The sequence below is a fragment of the Oncorhynchus clarkii genome, chromosome 6 (assembly GCF_045791955.1).
Source record: "Oncorhynchus clarkii lewisi isolate Uvic-CL-2024 chromosome 6, UVic_Ocla_1.0, whole genome shotgun sequence".
NCBI lineage: Eukaryota > Metazoa > Chordata > Actinopteri > Salmoniformes > Salmonidae > Oncorhynchus > Oncorhynchus clarkii.
This window is the reverse complement of record NC_092152.1, coordinates 33478668-33494649: the sequence shown is the minus strand read 5'-3', so window position 1 is coordinate 33494649 and position 15982 is coordinate 33478668. Positions and strand designations below refer to the sequence as shown.

General features: G+C 41.7%; 1 protein-coding gene across 3 annotated transcripts in view; it reads left to right on the top strand.

The window, feature by feature from the left end:
* The window catches only part of LOC139411025 (septin-2-like), a 43424-nt gene extending 28039 nt beyond the window's left edge, over window positions 1–15385 (top strand). For 2 of the 3 annotated variants that reach the window (XM_071156812.1, XM_071156813.1), the window contains exons 8-12: window positions 5105–5206; window positions 5921–6066; window positions 9571–9654; window positions 9764–9821; window positions 12813–15385. In XM_071156812.1, coding sequence (XP_071012913.1) covers window positions 5105–5206; window positions 5921–6066; window positions 9571–9654; window positions 9764–9821; window positions 12813–12878 — 456 coding nt within the window. In that variant the 3' untranslated portion in view covers window positions 12879–15385. The remainder of the gene's footprint in view (window positions 1–5104; window positions 5207–5920; window positions 6067–9570; window positions 9655–9763; window positions 9822–12812) is intronic. The other variant, XR_011634556.1, reaches the window with a different exon arrangement.
* The last annotated feature ends 597 nt before the right edge of the window (window positions 15386–15982 follow it).

Genomic DNA, 15982 nt, shown 5'->3' with positions numbered 1-15982 from the left:
TAGACTTGGTGAGCTCTCTGGGCTCCCAATGCCTTGCCCTCCTCGCCCCGGGTCGATAAGATGCCATTCGATTGTTTTTCTCATTGAGCTTTTTCGCTTTGCATTGTTGATTTCATTAGACTTTGCTTCAGTGTATATTTTCACTTCCAAGTATTGTTCCCTGGTGGACTAGTTGTTTAGTGGGGACAAACAGTCCACAATGACAGACCTGAACAGGCTGTTTCTGCTGAGTCAGACCAGGAGCAGTGCCAGGGGGACAGACAGAGCTGTGGTCTATAACTGATTACACAGGATAACTCCCAAATGGTACCCTATGCCCTTTATAGTGCACAACATTTGACCAGAGCCCATAGGAAATAGGGTGCCATAATGGTACTGTTTAGCTACAAACACTTATGGTCTGTGGCCATTTGAACTCGTACTGTAGCTAGGTGTAATGTGTTGAAGTAACACTTAACCCAGCTGTGTGTTTGTGGCTGTTTTTCAACTGGTTTGTGGCTATGATAGTCATACTCCGTTATGGGTGTTTTCATACTGGGTTTACTTTGAGGTTATGTTTATGAGTAAACCATATGAAAATATTATTGTATTGTGTTATTCGCTGGTGTAACCCCTTGTAATAAGGGGTTTGTAGTGAGAAACAGGCGTATTGCTTCTGTTAGTGTGGTTGGAGGCTTACTTGACCTAAATGACTCAATGTTCCCTCTGTCCCTATATTAAATATAGAAGAGTGCTATATTGGATGTGATGCTAAAGAAACTAAATTATTTTGTATTGTATTGTTGCATATGGGGCTCTGGTCAGAAGTAGTGCACTATATGGGGAATAGGATGCCATTTGGGACACAAGCATTGTTTTTAAACTTCTCATATCCACTGCCTCCATAATACCCCATAAAGTAAGAATGTCTCTCCCCACCCTTATCGTTTATTACCCCCAAGGGGAATCTTTCCACCTCCTCCGCCTCCACTAGCCTTCACTAACACACAGTCATTAGATAACACGTATCAAAACAAATTAAGCCTTCAAATCAGAGGCTCTCACTTTTCTAATTAATACTGAGGAAGAGCCCTTTGTGCCATTGTTACCAGAGACCTGACCTGCCAACTCAAACACAGCGAGAGAGAGAGAGAGAGAGAGAGACTAAGAGAGAGACTAAGAGAGAGACTAAGAGAGCGAGGCGGAGGGTCAAAAAATGGACCCCGTATTCCCTTTCTCTCTGCCAATTACAGCACATAACTGTAATCAGCAGGCTAGCTGGACAGTAAGGAAAGAGGCTGGTGTAAGAGCATGGTCAAGATGTTGTGTCTCTGGCCTACACACAATATCCCATAATGTCAAAGTGGAAATATGTTTTTAGGGATTTTTATAAATGAATTAAAAATGAAAAGCTGAAATGTCTTTAGTAAAGAAGTATTCAATCCCGTTGTTATGACAAGCCTTAATAACTTCAGGAGTACAAATTTGCTAAACAGGTCACATAATAAGTTGCATGGACTGACTGTGTGCAATAATAGTGTTTAACATTATTTTTTTTATCACTATCTGTACCCCACGTATACAATTATCTGTAAGGTCCCTCAGACAAGCAATGAATTTCATACACAGATTCAACCACAAAGACCAGGTAGGTTTTCCAATGCTTTGCAGAGAAGGGCACCGATTTGCTAGATGAGTAAAAAAAAAGCAGACATTGAATATCCCGTTGAGAATGGTATATCAATACACCCAGTCACTACAAAGATACAGCGTCCTTCCTAACTCAGTTGCCGGGGAGCAAGGAAACCGCTCAGGGATTTCACCATTAGGCCAATGGTGACCTTAAAACTGTTAAGAGTTTAATGGCTGTTATGGGAGAAAACTGAGGATGGATCAACAATATTGTAGTTACACCACAATACTAGCCTAAATGAAAAGAAGGAAGGCTGTACAGAATACAAATATTCCAAAACATGCATCCTGTTTGCAATAAGACACTAAGAAAGGAAATAAGTACATCTGCAAAAAATGTGGCAGAAATGTACTGAATACAAAGTGTTACATTTGGGGCAAATCCAACACAATGTGTCCCTGAGTACCACTCTTCATGTTTTCAAGCATGGTGGTGGCTGCATCATGTTATGTGTATGCGTGTCATTGGCAAGGACCAGGGAGTTTATTGCGATAAATGGAAATGGAGCTAACAACAGGCAAGATCCTAGAGGAAAACCTGGTTCAGTCTGTTTTCAAATTCACCTTTCAGCAGGACAATAACCTAAATCAAAAGGCCAGATATACACTGGAGTTGTTACCAAGATAACATTGATTGTTCCTGAGTGGCCTAATTACAGTTTTGACTTATATCGGCTTGAAAATCTATGGCAAGACTTGAAAATGGCTGAAAATAGCAATGATCAACAACCAACTTGGCAGAGCTTGGAACATAAAAAAAAAAAAAAAATGTACAATCCAGGTGTGCAAAGCTCTTAGAGACTTACCCAGAAAGACTGTGATTCTGGGTGCCAAATGTGATTCTAACATGTATTGACTCAGGGGTGTGAATACTTATGTAAATCAGATCTTTTTGTATTTCATTTTCAATACATTTGCTACAATTTCTAAAAATATGTTTTCACTTTGTCATTATGGGGTACTGTGTGTAGATGGATGAGAAAATATTGAATCAATTTTGAATTCAGGCTGTAATACAACAAAATGTGGAATAAGTGAAGGGGTATGAATGCTTTTGAAGACACTGTTACATATATACATTTTTATTGTTGGACATGAAAGACTGTAAAAACACCAGCAAATCAGCTCCAAGTGATTTTATTTGAGGAAATATGTTCCAAAGTATTCCCACACATAATAGAGAGAGATAGACAAAACATGAGGAACACCTTCCTAATATTGAGTTGCACCCCCTTTTGCCCTCAGAACTGCCTGAATTTGTCAGGGCAGGGACTTGAAAGCATTCCAAAGGGTTGCTGGCCCATGTTGACTCCAATGCTTCTCACAGTTGTCAAGTTGGCTGGATGTCCTTTGGGTGGTGGACCTTTCTTGATACACGCCGGAAACTGTTGAGCATGAAAAACCCAGCAGCGTTGCAGTTCTTGACACACTCAAACCGGTGCGCCTGACAAACCGGTGCGCCTGACACATACCACCATACCCCGTTCAAAGGCACTTCAATCTGTTGTCTTGCCCATTCACCCTCTGAATGACACACATACACACTCCATAGCTCAACTGTCTCAAGGTTTAAAACTCCTTCTTTAACCTCTCCTTCCCTTCATCTACACTGATTGAAGTGGATTTAACAGGTGACATCAATAAGGGATCATAGCTTTCACCTGGCCAGTCTGTCATGGAAAGAGCAGGTGTTCCTAATGTTTTATACACTCAGTTTGTGATCGTATACAAATGTAAGCAAGGTTTGAAATGGCTATGTTTTAGTCAAATGTTATTTCTGTTTGGGCTTCTTGCAGTCATTTTGCGTCTACAAATGACTTGTAATTATGTTCCGGACCCCTGACAATCTGCTCAAGAAAAATCTAGTTGATGATCCCTGCTTTAATGTGTTAAGATATATAAATAGGATAAAAAACTAGAATTGACATGGCATCGGTTGTGTGTGTTCTATTTGTCTAATTTAGACAGATTTAGACCAGGCAGTGGTATGAACACCTATCACTGCTGAAGCTAGTGATTACAGGTGTGGTTGGTTAAGTCAGGCTGCTGTAATTAGATGGTAGTGTAAATTCCAGGTAAATAGTTATTAGGTTAAGCAGGTTGGGAAACATGTCCAAACACCTATTGAGTGGTTGGATTCCATGACTTAACATTCTGTTTTTAGGTGATTCTCCCACTGTTATCGCTTCTCATCCTTGTGTTATGATAGTTAGTTGTTGAGTGTATTGTTTGTCGTATCTGTGGTTGTGAAGGATGCTACTTCTGTATCCCTTCTGTCTCTGATACATTCAAAAACATGTTTTTCTGCATATTTCTTCCTTTTCCTCATAGCTGTGGATTTACATAACCAGTTTTGTTTGTTACTTTTTTCTTGCTGTTGTCTAATCCTTTTTTTTCCCCCTCTGTGTCATGTTCCTCAACTCCCAGTCCTATCCCACCAAACTGATACTTGTCTGTTCTGTGTGGGAACTTGCATGTGTGTGCGATGGGGAGAGGGTCTGGTCCTGTGCCACGCTCTCCTCCGGGTCCCGTAAGTCTGTTTGCTTTCAGATGTGGTCCTTAACAATACCCTCCACTCCCCACACAGACCCGATCACACACACTCTGCTCTGAGCGTGCTGAGAAAACAACCCACAGCCATAACAGGAGCTGGAACAGTGGCCTGCTCTATAGGAAAAATGTGCTCTCACATCCTGGACTCCTGCCTCTCCCCATACTGTCCTTTATAGATTACATGAAAGTCCCCAAAAATGTCAGGAAAACAACACTTTATGCAACACTCATGCATTGCTAATTCAATCTTGAGAAAACAGAGAAAAATACACCTTTTGATTTATAAAAGAATAAACATTTCCATCTGTCCCCTAGATACTGGTGAAGAAAGGCCTTTGTGTTGTTGCTTCACCGCTGGGGGTTGAACAAAGGAGAGGGGATAAGTTTTCTTATGACTGTTAGACACTGCTCCTCTGGGGTAAGTGGGTGAAACTAGAAGTAACAAGAGGGAGAGAGAAATGGCATGTCCAGAATCCCACTCCTGTCATGGAGGCTGGGCCATGTCTGAAACAGTGACACAGAAGAGAGGAGAGCGAGAACAGAGGGAGGAGAGGCCTGACTAACAGACAGCAGTGACAGTCTCATTATGTTGCAGAGGGAGCATGTTCATGTCCTACTGTGGGATTGATTGTCTCTCAGCCCAACATGACAGCCATCCAAAACTGCAAGGTTCAGATGAGAGGGATTGCTGCTGGGCTGGGGGGAGCGGCTCCGGCCTCCGGGTACAGGTTTCCCTTAGGCACAGATTGCAACACTGACCTTAGATCAACGCCTAGGGACAAGTTATTCCTCTGGGAAGCGGATGGGGATTGACCTGAGGAAATATGAGAGGTCATAAGGTTAAGACTTTCATTGATCCTGTGTGTTTCTGTATTGGTAGATCCTAGATGAGATTGCAGAGCATGGCATCAGGATCTACCAACTGCCAGACGCTGACTCAGATGAGGATGAGGAGTTCAAGGAACAGACACGAATACTGAAGGTACGACACACACAGAAAGTCTGCGTCCCAAATGGCACACTACTCCCTATATAATGCACTACTTTTGACCAGAGTTCTAAGGGCCCTAGTCAAAAGAAAGTAGTGCACTATAAAGGGAATAGGGTGACATTTGGGACGTAAAAATACTAACACCAACTAAGAAAGAGAAAGAAACTCAGGGAGAAACACCATTACTGAATGAGACTGGGAGTGACGTAGAACCACTTATGTCATTTTTCTCTTAACCACTGGGTTTTAGAATGGGTGAGAATCATACTATTGAAACTGACCCGTTGATCTTTTGAATGGGCTTTATGTTAAACGTAAATGATCCGGTCATTTTTACTTACTCTGGTACGTACAGAGTGTCTGTGGGTTTTTGCTCCTCCCTTGTACTTGATTGATGAATTAAGGTCACTGATTAGCAAAGAACCTGGTTATCGAGGTCTTAATTGAAAGGAAAAAACTAAAAGCAGCAGACACTAGGCCCTCCATGGAATGAGTTGGACACCCCTGCTCTAGTAGATTCCACTCATCTTCAATAACCATCATTCTCCTATTCTCTTCTCCACCTCTCTCTCCTTCCCTGATCCCTCTATCTCTGCATCCCTCTGTTTTCACACTCCTCCCACTCTGTATCCTCTTTCTATCCCCTTGTTTTCCTTGCCCTCGCATCCATGTCTCTCTACTTCGCCCCCTGTCTCCCTCTCTCAGGCGAGCATTCCGTTTTCTGTGATTGGTTCAAACCAGCTGATTGAGGTGAAAGGAAAGAAGATCAGAGGCCGTCTCTACCCCTGGGGGGTCGTAGAGGTGGAGAACCCCGAGCACAACGACTTCCTCAAACTACGCACCATGCTTGTGTAAGTCACCATGACAATGCAATGCGTACCCCTTCAAACATTCAACCTCCAGCTGCGTACCCCCTCTAGCACTAGGGTCAGCGAACTCTCAAATGTTGTTTTTTGCCATCATTGTAAGCCTGCCACACACACTATACAATACATTTATTAAACATACAAATGAGTTTGAGTTTTTGTTACAACACGTCTCTTGGGAAATGACTAAGAGGTCTTATAGGATCAGGGCACAAATAATAATATAATAATCAATAATTTTGCTCTTTATTTAACCATCTTACATATAAAACCTTATTGTCTGTGCCTGTATTTAGTTTTCATGCTAGTGAGGGCCGAGAATCCACTCTCACATAGGTACGTGGTTGTAAAGGGCATCAGTGTCTTAACAGTGCAATTTGCCAAAGCAGGGTACTCTGAGCGCAGCCCAATCCAGAAATCTGGCAGTGGCTTCTGATTAAATTAAATTTTCACAGAACCGCTTCTTGCAATTTCGATGAGGCTCTCTTGTTCAGATATCGGTAAATGGACTGGAGGCAGGGCATGAATGGGATAACAAATCCAGTTGTTTGTGTCATCCATTTCGGAAATGTACCTGCGTAATTGCGCACCTAACTCACTCCGGTGCTTTGCTATATCACATTTGACATTGTCTGTAAGTTTGAGTTAATTTGCATACAAATCATACAATGATGGAAAGACCTGTGTGTTGTACTTGTTAATGCAGACAGAGAAGAGCGCCAACTTCTTAATCATAGCCTCAATTTTGTCCCGTACATTGAATATAGTTGTGGTGAGTCCCTGTAATCCTAGATTCAGATCATTCAGGCGAGAAAAAGCATCACCCAGATAGGCCAGTAGTGTGAGAAACACGTCATCATGCAAGCGGTCAGACAAGTGAAAATTATGGTCAGTAAAGAAAACTTTAAGCTCCTGTCAAAACTTTGCCCTTTGATAACCAGCAGACTTTTCTGTATGTTGTAAAAGCATTACATAGTCGCTGCCCATATCATTGCATAGTGCAGAAAATACACAAGAGTTCAGGGGCCTTGTTTTAACAAGGTGAACCATTTTCACTGTAGTGTCCGAAACATCTTTCAAGCTGTCAGGCATTCCCTTGGCAGCAAGAGCCTCTCGGTGAATTCTGCTGTGTACCCAAGTGGCATCGGGAGTAACTGCTTGCGCGCGCGTTACCACTCCACTGGCTTTTGCTCCATCAGTACAGCTACTAACACATCTTGACCACCAAAGTCCATTTGATGTCACAAAGCTGTCCAGTACTTTAAAAATATCCTCTCCTGGTTTCCAGAAGAAGTTTTCCTTAATTGACCCCCCAGGGTTCAATTCTCGGGCCGACTCTTTTCTCTGTATATATCAATGATGTTGCTCTTGCTGCGGGCGATTCCCTGATCCACCTCTACGCAGACGACACCATTCTGTATACTTCTGGCCCTTCCTTGGACCTCTAACCTCCAAACGAGCTTCAATGCCATACAACACTCCTTCCGTGGCCTCCAACTGCTCTTAAACGCTAGTAAAACCAAATGCACGCTTTTCAACCGTTCGCTGCCTGCACCCACACGCCCGACTAGCATCACCACCCTGGATGGTTCCGACCTAGAATATGTGGACATCTATAAGTACCTAGGTGTCTGGCTAGACTGCAAACTCTCCTTCCAGACTCATATCAAACATCTCCAATCCAAAATCAAATCTAGAATCGTCTTTCTATTTCGCAACAAAGCCTCCTTCACTCACGCCGCAAAACTTACCCTAGTAAAACTGACTATCCTACCGATCCTCGACTTCGGCGATGTCATCTACAAAATAGCTTCCAATACTCTACTCAGCAAACTGGATGCAGTCTATCACAGTGCCCTCCGTTTTGTTACTAAAGCACCTTATACCACCCACCACTGCGACCTGTATGCTCTAGTCGGCTGGCCCTCGCTACATGATCGTCGCCAGACCCACTGGCTCCAGGTCATCTACAAGTCTATGCTAGGTAACGCTCCGCCTTATCTCAGTTCACTGGTCACGATGGCAATACCCACCCGTAGCACGCGCTCCAGCAGGTGTATCTCACTGATCATCCCTAAAGCCAAAACCTCTTTTGGCCACCTTTCCTTCCAGTTCTCTTCTGCCTGCGACTGGAACGAATTGCAAAAATCTCTGAAGTTGGAGTCTTTTCTCCCCCTCACCAACTTTAAACATCTGCTATCTGAGCAGCTAACCGATTGCTGCAGCTGTACATAGTCCATCTGTAAATAGCCCACACAATTTACCTACCTCATCCCCATACTGTTTTTATTTTATTTACTTTTCTGCTCTTTTGCACACCAGTATCTCTACCATGTTCACCTGATCATTTATCACTCCAGTGTTAATCTGCTAAATTGTAATTGTTCACTCCTATGGCCTATTTATTGCCTACCTCTTCATGCCTTTTGCACACACTGTCTGTTGACTCATCTAGCTGTAACGCATAGAATTCACTGGTTTGTATGCGAGGCAGTAATTGTTTTCGAAACATCTCCTGCCATGTCACTGATACGTCGTGAAACAGTGTTGTTTGATGACATTTTCTGTATAGGTTTCTTGGCCTTTTCCCCCAACATTGTTCCAGCCATATCCATGGCAGCAGGAAGAATTAAGTCCTCCACAATAGTATGGGGCTTGCCTGTCCTAGCCACTCGGTACCATCATATCATATACAGATGTATACATCATATACATCTGTTGCTTTTGTACATGTCTTACTACTTGAAAGCCGTATTAATTCTTGCTCAAAAAAGTCCTGTGGCTTATTTTTCAAATTGGCATGTTTTGTTTTTAAATGTCTGCGCAACAGTGAAGGTTTCATCGAGTTGTGAGGCAGTACTTTTGCACATACATCACACTGTGGCTGAGGGAAGGCACTACTCCCAATATAAATGAAACCCAAATCAATGTAGCTCTCATCTTATTTGTGCCTCTTCGATGGTCTAACATCCCTGTCTGTTGTTCGGTGCTTTCCCGGGTAAGGAGGCAGTAGCTCTTCGGCTGCATCAGATTCACAACTGTCAGTGTCCATGCTAGCTGGGCTAACAACAAATGTAGAATTACTGATGCTAGCATTGGATGTACTCGTGAAAGTAGAACAACTTGTGTTGTCGACAGGTGCAGGTGTAGTACTGTAAAACGAGGCTACTCGGGCGAGAAAAAAACCTCACCCAAATGTATAGCCCTGTTGGAAAATGTAAATGTTTGAAAATGTGGAAGAAAAAAAATGTGAATCACATTTTTATTTGGCGTACCCCTCCCTGATTTAGAGTAAATGTAAAAATCATCTATGCATGCTCTTACTTATGTTGGATATGTATTACTATACTGCCACTTAGTGGTTGAACAGAGAACTTCAAGTCTGTCCATCTGTTGCACAGTGTAGTAGTCTAGTCTAGTGGGTTTTATGGGGGTTTGCACAAGCCAAATTGTGATATTGAAATGTGTGATTGTTGTGTGTGTTTCCAGCACCCACATGCAGGACCTCCAGGAGGTCACTCAGGACCTGCACTACGAGAACTTCCGTTCAGAGAGACTGAAGAGACCTGGCAGGTCAGTCTCCTATCTGCAGTGTTTCTCTCTCTCACACACACTCTGTCTGGGCTGATACTACTCTAACATATTACAGTAGTTAATATGTTCCCTTAAACGTTCCCTACAGAGCTGTGGAGGAGGATATGATGGACAAAGACCAGATTCTCCTGCAGAAGGAGGCTGAGGTGAGTAGCTACTGCAGCACTGGATGCTCTCATAGGGTTAACTAGGTCCTAGGATGCTCTCATAGGGTTAACTAGGTCCTAGGATGCTCTCATAGGGTTAAATAGGTCCTAGGATGCTCTCATAGGGTTAACTAGGTCCTAGGATGCTCTCATAGGGTTAACTAGGTCCTAGGATGCTCTCATAGGGTTAACTAGGTCCTAGGATGCTCTCATAGGGTTAACTAGGTCCTAGGATGCTCTCATAGGGTTAAATAGGTCCTAGGATGCTCTCATAGGGTTAACTAGGTCCTAGGATGCTCTCATAGGGTTGTCTAGGTCCTAGGATACTCTCATAGGGTTAACTAGGTCCTAGGATGCTCTCATAGTGTTAACCAGGTCCTAGGTAATAAATTAATGGGGTAAGTTGAGCCACGGGACAGGGTACGTTAAGCCGCCTACAAATGTATTGAATAAAATATTACCTCTACCTTTTTAAAACCATGTCTATCTTAATTTACAAATAGAATTCAACACAATCACAATCGCTTTTTTGTCTTTGAACCATTTTAAGCATATTTTAAACAGGCTTAACACCTAACACTTTGTACTTTTTTAAACACAGGTCCTGTTTTTACTTCATATCCCAGAGATAATGCCATGTATTATGCCCTTCAATTTGCTCAATTTACCCCAAGGCAAACATTTTGACTATAGTAGCACACACAGCTACAAGGATGCACTTTCATGCTAGGTTTATGACCTCATATTGAAGATTATAGAGACCCCAACTGATGTATAGAACAATCGTTAAATTATCTACTTTGGTTTAGATACAAGCATCATGAAAACTTTAACACAATACATTCATTTGACTTGGTAAAAATCTGTTTTTGGACCTTACTTGCTTATCACTTCTTCCATGTGGTAATCGTCCGGGTTATTGTCCATTTGGAAGACCCATTTGCGACCAAGCTTTAACTTCCTGACTGATGTCTTGAAATGTTGCTTTACTATATGCACATAATTGTCCTTCCTCATGACGCCATCTATTTTGTGAAGTGCACCAGTCCCTCCTGCAGCAAAGCACCCCCACAACATGATGCTGCCATCCCCGTGCTTCACGGTTGGGATGGTGTTCTTCGGCTTGCAAGCCTCCCCCTTTTTCCTCCAAACATAACGATGGTCATTATGGCCAAACAGTTCTATTTTTGTTTCATCAGACCAGAGGACATTTCTCCAAAAAGTACAATCTTTGTCCCCATCTGCAGCTGCAAATCGTAGTCTGGCTTTTTTATGGTGGTTTTGGAGCAGTGGCTTCTTCCTTGCTGAGCGGCCTTTCAGGTTATGTCGATGTAGGACTCATTTTACTGTGGATATAGATACACCTGTTTCCTCCAGCATCTTCACAAGGTCCTTTGTTGTTGTTCTGGGATTGATTTGCACTTTTCGCACCAAAGTAAGTTCATCTCTAGGAGACAGAACACGTCTCCTTCCTGAGCGGTATGACGGCTGTGTGGTCCCATGGTGTTTATACTTGAGTACTATTGTTTGTACAGATGAACGTGGTACCTTCAGGCGTTTGGAAATTGCTCCCAAGGATGAACCAGACTTGTGGAGGTCTTTAAAAAAAATTCTGAGGTCTTGCCTGATTTCTTTTGATTTTGCCATGATGTCAAACAAAGAGGCACTGGGTTTGAAGGTAGGCCTTGAAATACATCCACAGGTAAACCTCCAATTGATTCAAATGATGTGAATTAGCCTATCAGAAGCTTCTGAAGCCATGACATAATTTTCTGGAATTTTCCAAGCTGCTTAAAGGCACAGTCAACTTGCGATACAGTGAATTATAAGTGAAATAATCTGTCTGTAAACAATTATTGGAAAAATGACTTGTGTCATGCACAAAGTATATGTCCTAACCAACTTGCCAAAACTATAGTTTGTTAACAAGAAATTGTGGAGTGGTTGAAAAACGAGTTTTAATGACTCCAACCTAAGTGTATGTAAACTTCTGACTTCAACTGTATATGTAGCCTGGCAAAAGTAAACCCAGCACAGGACACAAACTCATTTGGGGTTGTTTGTTCTGTCGAATTGTAAGTTTAAAATAGGATAATGTAAGAGACAAATCACCGCAAGGGGGGGGGTCACCATAAAGTAAAGTTCAGTCTAAATCACAATCAAGTGAAATACATCTGTTAGTAATGTGCATAAAAACAATCTGAATACATCTGAATGCATAAACGGTAGTGGCTCTGTTTTAAACACAATGTCCACATGATACCCTAACCCCAAATGGAACAGATTCTCATCTCACCCATTCAGCACCTTCAAATAATGTTATCAACTCCACAACATGGTTCTGAGAGCACTGGTATTCAGCTAGCAAGAAGCTACACTATGTGTTCAAGGTTTATGTTCAATAACTGATGTTAAGAGGTTTTCAGTCAAACAGCTAAATATTCTTTAGAGATTGGCACATTGTTTGTTGAATTCTGAAGACCCTTAAAATGTTTGCACTTGTAGTGGTGTTAACACTAGTACCAAATTAGGGATGTAACCCTATAAGCAGAGTCACAGACCCACATTCCTGTAGAAAAGCAGCTTGGGATACCAGATCAGTTTAGCAAAGTGTTACGTTTGATCGCATTTCTTCAGTTTGCAACACACAGCGTTCTATAGAGTACAAACCTGGTTTGATGTAGATTTAAATATGAAAGTAAATCTATTATTCAGTCACACGCCCCTACCCAACTGTGAAAATGAGTTGGAGTCCATTTTACCCCGATTTGAGTGAAGTCAAATGTTCCACTTGAAGTCTTATCCACAACCACTAGATGGATATATTTTCTATTGTGTAAAAAAAATGTTTTTACATTAAGGCTCTCAAAAAGTTACGTGGCTCATTGTATTATCTTTTTACAATGGATACAATTTGTCGTGTTTGGAATGACTGATAGTCTCTGGTATTTGTTTTACTCAACTGTCTGTTTCCTTCTCTTCTCTCTGTAGCTGAGGCGTATGCAGCAGATGATTTCCCAGATGCAGGCGCAGATGAAGATGAAGGGAGACGAGTGAAAATAGAGGGATTGAAAGAGGGAGTTGGGGAAGAGATGAGAGGAGCCCCACACCCCTCAACCCCACTGTGCGTCTGCATCTCCATCATGGACGTTCTGCTGGACACACACATCACTCCCTATCTCTCAGTGTGTCAGTCAATCAATAAAGCAATCAACCACCCAATTGGATGTTCCCCTCTCTAACATAAATGTAATTATAAAATCTTCAATTTGGCCTCTATTTTACCATGGTACTGAGATCCACTGATCTGCAAGTCTCAGTATTGTTTTGGGAACTGTTACTCACGTTGTAACACGTTTCATACTAAGGTATGTTTGTCTGGAGTGTTATCCTTTATTGTGTAATGTTATGATATGGGTTATGATATAATGTTAAGGCATACTGTAAAGACAGAAATTCCATGTTCTCCCAATAGGTGACTAAAGATGATGTCCGTGTGTTTTCATCAGCACTAGTATTCTGTCTCATGTACAATGTAGATCTTGCATTGCCAACAGTACTAATATCTCATTGGTTAGACAACAATAAGACTTCAGTGTTTACAGAATGTTTGGGGAATGTTTTGAGTAACTTAAAGTGGCTATCAGCAGTTGAAACAATAGCAAAGCTCTCACCCCACTGTTGTTACGGTTAAAAGCTGGGGGGAAGGACTGGAGAAATGTGACCACTCAAATTCAAAGACAGAGTTATGGATGCAAGGACTGACCATCCATTATATCAAAAAGATAGTTTTAACCATGTTTTTAGGCTATACAGTGTTTGTTTACATTTACTTTGTTTACAAACATTGGAGTCAAAAATATTATATTTTGGTTTCTGTTTGGGTAGGACAGTTGTGCTTTGCTCATGAGGCTTTTGTAAGTTATATTCTTCAAGAATCAATAGGTACATATCATTAATTTGTAAATCCAAAAATGACGGTAGCAACTGCTGATTGCCCCTTTAAAGGAAGGTTTGTTGAGAGCTGGATATTGTGTTTTTACCATTTGCAACCTGTCTTTGCTTTCACATTTGGAGCACAGCTGAGGACTCAGTCCATGCTGTAGGTGTAGTAATAATAGTGTCCCTAAGGTGGCGCTGTAGTCTCTTCAACAGCACAACACATGGAAAATAACTATAAGGGTAATAATATATAAGGGTAATACAGGCTTGTGTGGAAGTATCCCACAGTCTCACATTTTATTTTAAACTGTATCACTTTTGCTCTATATTATGAAAGATTTATGCAACTTAACTTTGTCTGTGCCTCTGTTGTATTGGATGGAGACCAGTGCAGGCTGGTGGAAGGAACTATAGGGGGACGGGCTCATTGTAATGGCTGGAATGGAGGAATGAAATAAATGGAATGAAGTCAAATGTGGTTTCCATGTGTTTGATAATGTTCCATTTATTCCATTCCAGCCATTACAATGAGTCTGTTTTCCTATAGCTCCTCCCATCATGGAGACGGTTTGCCTTGGTCTCTCTGGGTCAGTCTCCTCAGACAAGGTTTTACTGAGCTGAATTCCTCACCATGTAATCTTATAAGTCAAGTATCAACAGCAGAAGGCTGTTGGTTGTGTCGTCATTATACAGAGAATATTTGCCCTCGTGTTTGAAGAATGCTCTGAAGTGACTTGATAGCTAAAATATGTATGTATCATGTGGGTGGACGTACTGTCTAGACTCTAGAATAAATGTTGGTGCATTCAAGATGCAACTGATAATGCTTGTTAAGTGATCATGTTAATTCAAGTGTTTTCAAACCATGCACAACCGTGTGTTGGTTAATATACTTTTTTTTTATCGCCTAAGACTTGCACTACAAAACCTTACATCACCCTTTGTCTTTAATAGTTACATTATATTATGAGCAGTCTTAGTATAGATGTGTGTTTTTGTTTATTTGGTCATGTTCTTTTGGGTTTTCCTAAAGGGGGTCTTCATTTTATCACAATGATTTACTGTATGCACAAACATACTGACATCTTCTGATATTGGCTAGCTCCATGCAACTTACAGTATTGAACACAATTCCATTTTCTGAATTCCCAACTATATTCTGATTCACCATGTCTGCCAGCCCACTCTAGGCTGCAGACTGTTATACAGTGAACACACTAACGCCTTTCAATGTGTCCTTCGTGTTTAAGAGCGTTATCGTCAGTCAGTGTGTCATTGTCTATGTAACTTGTTTCTTTCTGCCTAGTTGATCAACAGATTTGTACCTTTGAACCCTGGAGGCATTAACCCAGCGTTTCCCAAACTCGGTCCTGGGGACCCCAAGAGGTGCATATTTAGTTGTTTGCCCAAGCACTACACAGCTGATTCAAATAATCAACTCATCAAGCTTTAATTATTTGAATCAGCTGTGTAATGCTAGGGGGGAAAAACAAAACGTGTACTCCTTAAGGTCCCTAGGACTTAATTTGGGAAACACCGTAATTAACATAACTGTGCTTGAAACGTTAGTAGTCTCAACTTTTGTACTCCATTTTCAGAAATACAGTTTCCATAGAAACACACTTGTTGTCAGAGTGCTTTGTTTACAGGTCATAGGTATGATGATGTGCATTTGAGTGGCCATGTAGAAAAACAAAGGCAATGGGATTGAATGGAGACGAAGGTTTCTAGTTGTTAAGTCTTCTAGACCTCTATCAAATTGAAAACACTAGATAAGAAGCTGCTGTGGAGGTTGGTGTAGCAGTGTTGCTAAATGGTGACAAGCTGATATCACAGAATGATGCATGGATAGGAAGCATGCCACAGTCTTATTCCCTTATACTTGGTGCACGTCTAGATGTTGAAAAATTAAGATTTCAAACATATGAGTGAGAAGTTTGAACAGCATTAATTATGGAAGCTGCATACAATATTAATGATATGGACAAGTAAGATCATAGGAAACCTCTCCATCCACGATTGGGTACCACATAGATGAGGGCGGGGTTCTGCACGATATTGCAACACCCTCTCCCACACAACCTGTCTGGCTGCTGTGGTAGCGCGGAGAAGGAACGGACGCGTGCGTTTACGGAGCAGTCCGTCCGTTCTGAAGCGACACCGAGGGGAGGAGAGCGGCGAAAATGACGACCAACATCCGATACAAGAGCCGTATCCCG